This window comes from Myotis lucifugus, unplaced genomic scaffold (genome assembly GCF_000147115.1).
Source record: "Myotis lucifugus unplaced genomic scaffold, Myoluc2.0 scaffold_639, whole genome shotgun sequence".
In the NCBI taxonomy this organism is placed as follows: domain Eukaryota; kingdom Metazoa; phylum Chordata; class Mammalia; order Chiroptera; family Vespertilionidae; genus Myotis; species Myotis lucifugus.
The window spans coordinates 305,291-311,013 of record NW_005871687.1 but is presented as its reverse complement, the minus strand read 5'-3'; the positions used below and the strand labels follow the sequence as shown (position 1 = coordinate 311,013).

Here is a 5,723-nt window from a genome sequence, read left to right as displayed (position 1 = left end):
TGTTTTTATTGATTTCAGAGAGAGGAAGGGAGAGGGAGAAAGAGATAGAAACATCAATGATAAAAGAGAATCATCTATCGGCTCTCCTGCATGCCCCCTACCGGGGATCCAGCCCACAAGCCGGGCATGTGTCCTGACTGGGAATCGAAAAGGGGCCTCCTGGTTCATGGGTCAATGCTCAACCACTGAAGCCAACTTCAGGGCCCTGACGATCACTCCCCAAAGCAAGGAGAAGACAGGCCCGCCAGACTGAGCTCAGAAAGCCAATTCCAGTTATTGATTTTATGGTGGTTCCCACTGTTTATGACACTCAGGAAAGGAGGCAGAATGGTAAAATGGAGCAGGGACCCTACTCAGGTCCCATCTTAGTTACTGTCTAGCTCTGTGACTTTGGGGAGGACCTTTACCCTCTCTGGGCCTAAAGTTCCCCTCTGTATAATTGAGGTGGGTTTGCTGTTCTTCTCTAGAGCAATGCATCAGCATTACTAATGGAGCTTCATGTAAAGCCTGCCAATGCCCGTGTGTATATGCATACCGGGGCCTTCGTCCCAGAGAATGTGACCCAGCAGGTCCGGAGTGGGGCTCTGGCATCTGTACCAAGAAACACCAGGCTGCACGTGACTGTAAAGTAACACGGCTGATCTTTTAACAAACCTGGAAGAGCTGGTCAGGTACTTATGTTCTCAGAGACTTAAGAGGCCGGATAACTGTGATGGTAGACAGCCACTGCGCCGGGCTCTTGACAAGCTTGCATAGGATTTGTATTGTTTGAACAAGGTTGATTTGAAATCTTTGGTCAGGGATTTTAAGATCTGTCTGATTTTTGACAGTGGCCAGAATAATGGGCCTGGGGACCTAGAAGTGCTCCGCACAAATTCCTTCTGTGGAAGGAATCTCAGCTGTGTTTTGGGCAGTGGGAGAATTAATAGAATGATACAGGCCTCCAAGAGCCTGCACTAAAAGTCACGCCCTGTAAGGATGTACGGACCCTGGTGTGTTTTTTGGACAACGAGCCAGGGTTCTGCGAGGCCCCCCTGGCCCTGTTCCTCAGTCCCTCTTGAAGGGAACGGTTTTCTCATCTTACGAGGGGATGCTGGGCAGACTCTTTAGGACTTTGTGGCCTGGCAGATCCAGGCTCAACAAGGTGGCCACATCACGCTTCTGCAGTATCTCCCAGAGCCCATACCTCCCTCTGTGAGGTCCACAGGGCAGGAACACAAGCCCTTCTTTACAGATATTATCCCAGATTGTTGGAAACCCACAGTTTGATTTTGGTAATACAGATAAGGTAATAGGGACCTCAGTGCAGAAGTCCGATTAGTTATTTATTATTTAGAAAAGCACACAAGAATGCATTGCCTGCATTAAAAACATATTTAGGAAACTGAAACAAGGGGCCATTTCTCCCCTGGTTGCAAGTCTCATGGGGTCCTTAGAAGTTAGGGGATATGTGCCCATGGGGAGAGACAGGGGGAAGGGAATGGCACGGGTGTGCTCCCTGAAGGGAGAGCGCCAGAAGGCCAACTATTTATGGAATCATCTGACTCCTTGTAAAACTCCTGGACCCCAGACCTGGGTCTGCTCCACCACCCTGTGGCTGCTTGACCAAGGGCCCGGCAAGCCCACGCAGTCTGGACAGTCCTAAATCCTTGCCTACAAACAGGTCAGGCTCCTTACTCTATCTCCCTCTTTACAAAGTTGATGACCCATTTCTAAACTTACCACATTTCTCTATGAGCGTCAGGGGAAAAAGGATAAAAACAATCAGCCAACTCCTTATCATGTTCCTCAATTTCAAAGAACTAGTGAGAAAAACAAAGAGCAAGAGAAGTTCAGGTTAAAGTTGGGTCAGCTCAGCAACAGTATGCCCCGTGGGGTAGTGGCCACAGAAGTGCCATATGCCGCCTGGACAATATGCCCCCTGGAACCATGGCATGAACTGTTCATCAAACACTTTCACTTCATGCCTGTGGCCTCATGGGCTTTGCCTCACCAGCTTGGAGAACAGGACTCCAGGGAGGGCTTATCTTTAATTTAATAGCGAAATGGGCTCAGAGACACTAAGTGGGTTGTGTAAGGGCCCACTCTGAGGAAGTAGGCAAATACTGAATTTTCTCCTCTTCAACTGCTTCTTGCCACTTAATTAACTGAAAGAATGCAGTTTTACTGGTTTAGAGTTCTTTTCCCCCCAAATTATTAAAACTGTGGTCAGATATTTGACTTTGTGAACCTATAAACCTTAAGAAAATTGACTTCATTCCCTATTTTGAGATAAGAGCCCAAGGGTTGTTATTTTCCTCCAAACTGTCAAAAAAGGCAAAGCCCAGCTGTTCTTCCTTTCTTCAGCCCGAAAGCCCCCGGAGGGCGGGGCCGGCTCCTGCCCACAGCCCTGGAGCCCAGCCCAGAGCTCAGCACTTACTTCCACCGGAGTTTCGGAAGGGTCCCCTCGGAGTCTCCCTTCTCCAAAGCAACCGGTAAACTCCGCGATCAGATTCAGGCGGCAACTAAGCGGGAGGCGGGGAAGGGGCTCGGACCACCCCCACCACCTCGACAGCACGGAGAGCCCTACCTCCGCCCACCTCCACCCGGGCCCTCGCACCTGGGGAATGCCGGGGTCGCTAGGACGGGACAAGTGGCAAGGGATGGACCCCGGCGCCGCTGAGCAGGGCTGGATGGCGGCGGGCTGCCGACCGGCTTGCCGCACCAGCCCCAGGGCCTCAGGGGGTCCACTTGGGGAAGCGGGAGGAGGCTGTCGGGGCCGCGCCGGCTCTCACCTGAGATCCTCGGAGGCTCTGGGACCGACCCACGAGACGTAGGAGATGCTTCGGGCAGTACCCGCTTCCCCGGTCCGCCTAGATCTGCGGGAGGGCGGGCCCGAAGTCACCTGACCCGAGTCACCTGACTCGCGGTGTTAATAGGTTCCCGCGATGCACTCTGGGAGCGGTAGTTTTGACGAGTCTGAAGCAGGGTTGGGGCGGAGCAGGGAAGGAGGCTCGGTGTGAGGGAGTCTTCAGCCGCTTTTAGGGACGCAGAGGCTCTCCGAGCCCCGAGCGCCTGTCCGCGGACCCTGCACTCGTTTTGCGAGCGAGGCAGAGGCTGTCCGGCGGGGGCAGTCGCCGCCACGGTCCTGGAACCCAGCCCGACAGGGCGGTGCCCTCCAGGTCCCGCCTCCCGCCGTCTCTCCGCCTATCGCCGGGCCCGCCGAGCGGCTCCCCCTTCCTCGGCCAATGGGAAGACGATCAGCCTTCACTTGGCGTGTGGCTGTCAGCTTGGCCGGCGAGGCCCCGCCCCCGTGCCTCGGTTTTGGGTTTAGGGTGCAGGAGGGAGCCCCGCCCAGCGGACAAAACCTACGCTGGTCCCACGGCCATGGCTGCACGGTCGGTCGTGCTCGGCATCGACCTGGGCACCACGTCTGTGAAGGCGGCCGTGGTGGAGGCGGCGCCGGACGACCCATCGGGGTTCGTGGTCCTGGCCAGCTGTGTCCGGGCCGCGCGGGCCGAGGCGGCGGCCCAGAGCGCGGCGGCCGGGCCCCAGGTGAGGCTGTGTCCCGGAGCTGCGCCGCCTCCAGGGCCCCCTGACCACCCTCTTCCCCTCTAGGGGGCCGCCCCAACACCCCCGTCCTCGGAGAAGTCTCCCTGACTTCCCTCCTGCCCTCCACCTGCCTGTTGCACACCCCCCTCCCACCCCCAGTCGGCACCGATCGCCCCACTCTCTGGCCTCCTCTAGGGCTTGTCCTCAGTGCTTACCCCGTGCGCTCTGCCCTCCACGTTCTGTACCTGACTCGCGGGGAATTCCTCTCCTTGGGTAATTCTCCGCGCACCTGCCTGTGTCCTCAAGTTCAGGATTCAGTTTGTTCCCCAGGGCAGAGTTTGGGTTTTCCTCCGGAAATCAGATGCAGAATCAGGCCTAACAGAGCAAAATGTGGACTGAACAACTCAAACACCTGGTCCACGAAAGTCACCCCCCTCCACCCCCCACCCCTACCCCATCCCAAGGCCCCAAAGGCTGAGTGAGACACTTTGGAGGAAAAACAGATAGAAGGACAGATAGAAAGACTTTGGAAGAAAGACAGACCGACAGAAAGATATTAAAAGACCCGTCATTAGAAAGTTCAGATTGATGATGATACCCTACAACGTTTATCTTGTGAAATGTAATAATGCACTACAACTAGTCTTGTCAAAGCTGCAAGAGAGAATTGGAGGATTTCACCACAGTGGGCTCTGTTGTGAGATGTGGGTTCAGAAAAGGTGTCAATCCTCAGAGCTGGATTCCATTAATTCCCTGAAAAAGGTGGCTCTATGTTTAGTTAATTGACAACAGAAATTAATACCAGGGAACTTTGAGTAACCTTTTTTCTGGATCTCAGCTTGTTCTTCTCCGACTTGAAGTAGGTGGCCTCTGGCCCCATCTAGCCACCAGCCTCCATTTCCGAGCCAAACACCACTCCCAGGAGCTGTTTTCCCAACTCTTGCCACATATCTGGACTCAGTTCGTTAGGGTTCAGAGTCCGTCTTGCTCAGAAGCATTTCAGAGGATTAAGATTTCAGGAACACTTTGCATTTTCATAGAGGCTTTCAAAGTCAGGTTTGCTGGGGCATCAGGGCATTTTAAAACGATTATTTCACCTCAGGACTCTGGCTCTGTGGGAGTGAGCTCAGAGCCAGGATCACAGGGAGCGGGTGTAGGCAGTGCCCTATTCCAAAATAGGCCACTTCTTGAGCATTACTGTCCCCACTCCCCCCAGCGTTGCAGGCACCTCTGTGTTTACAGACACACCCAGTGCACCACACCTGCCTAATGAGGGGTTTAGGGGAGGCCTGTGGTAGCCCCCCTGGCAAGCCCCACATGTGTGCTGTGCTCTGGGACAAACTGCATTCCTATAATTTCATCTATGGCAGGACTCCTCATCTTGGCACTGTGGATTTTTTTGAGCTGGGTGATTCTTCGTTGTTGGGGCTCTGTCCTGTGCCTTGTAGGATGTTGAGCAGCATCCCTGGCCTCGACACGCTAGCAGAATTCTCCTCCCCAGTTGTAATACCCCCAAAACATTCCCATATGGCCATATGTCCCCCAGGGGACAGAAATCACTGGGGTGAGAACCACTGATTGATAGAATAGCTCAGTGATGGTGAACCTTTTGAGCTCGGCGTGTCAGCATTTTGAAAAACCCTAACTTAACTCTGGTGCCGTGTCACATATAGAACTTTTTTGATACTTGCAACCATAGTAAAACAAAGACTTATATTTTTGATATTTATTTTATATATTTAAATGCCATTTAACAAAGAAAAATCAACCAAAAAAATGAGTTCGCGTGTCACCTCTGACACGCGTGTCATAGGTTCGCCATCACTGGAATAGCTGATGGTTCTGTTCTTCCCTCATGACCATACTTCTTAGTCTTTAGAAGTGTTGTGTACACCATGGTCAAGCTTGGCAGCTATGTGGAAGGTCAGGCTTTCGGTATTTGCAACTAGGGTTTTTGAGAGAAGCTCTGTGACCCTTTCTGCATTATTAATTTTTTCTCTCTGGGCCTCAGTTTCCTCACTTGCAAAAAGGCGTAAAGGAGGAGGGTTGACTGAGTTTCTAGGTTAGTTTTTCAACTCTGAAGTTCTAGGATTTGATCTGGATGCAGACCCAGTTGAAAATCTGAACCCCAGGAAGGGGGAGAGTGGCCTTTCCCTGTCACAGGGGGGCATAACCCATTTTTCTGATCACCA

General features: G+C 52.9%; 2 protein-coding genes across 7 annotated transcripts in view; one reads left to right on the top strand and one right to left on the bottom strand.

The window, feature by feature from the left end:
• CTNS (cystinosin, lysosomal cystine transporter) overlaps nucleotides 1-3,099 on the bottom strand; it is a 17,738-nt gene extending 14,639 nt beyond the window's left edge. For 2 of the 6 annotated variants that reach the window (XM_023746235.1, XM_014447335.2), the window contains exons 1-2: nucleotides 2,775-3,097; nucleotides 1,723-1,802 (exon numbers count right to left, since the gene is read on the bottom strand). In XM_023746235.1, the coding sequence (XP_023602003.1) occupies nucleotides 1,723-1,783 (61 nt within the window). In that variant the 5' untranslated portion in view covers nucleotides 1,784-1,802; nucleotides 2,775-3,097. Of the gene's footprint in view, nucleotides 1-1,722; nucleotides 1,803-2,419; nucleotides 2,505-2,774 lie in introns of all 6 variants that reach the window. The other 4 variants (XM_014447336.2, XM_023746234.1, XM_023746236.1 and 1 more) reach the window with 4 other exon arrangements.
• Nucleotides 3,100-3,325: 226 nt separating this feature from the next.
• The window catches only part of SHPK (sedoheptulokinase), a 22,312-nt gene continuing 19,914 nt past the window's right edge, over nucleotides 3,326-5,723 (top strand). Inside the window, exon 1 of the mRNA XM_006105133.3 lies at nucleotides 3,326-3,534. Coding sequence (XP_006105195.1) covers nucleotides 3,367-3,534 — 168 coding nt within the window. The 5' untranslated portion in view covers nucleotides 3,326-3,366. The remainder of the gene's footprint in view (nucleotides 3,535-5,723) is intronic.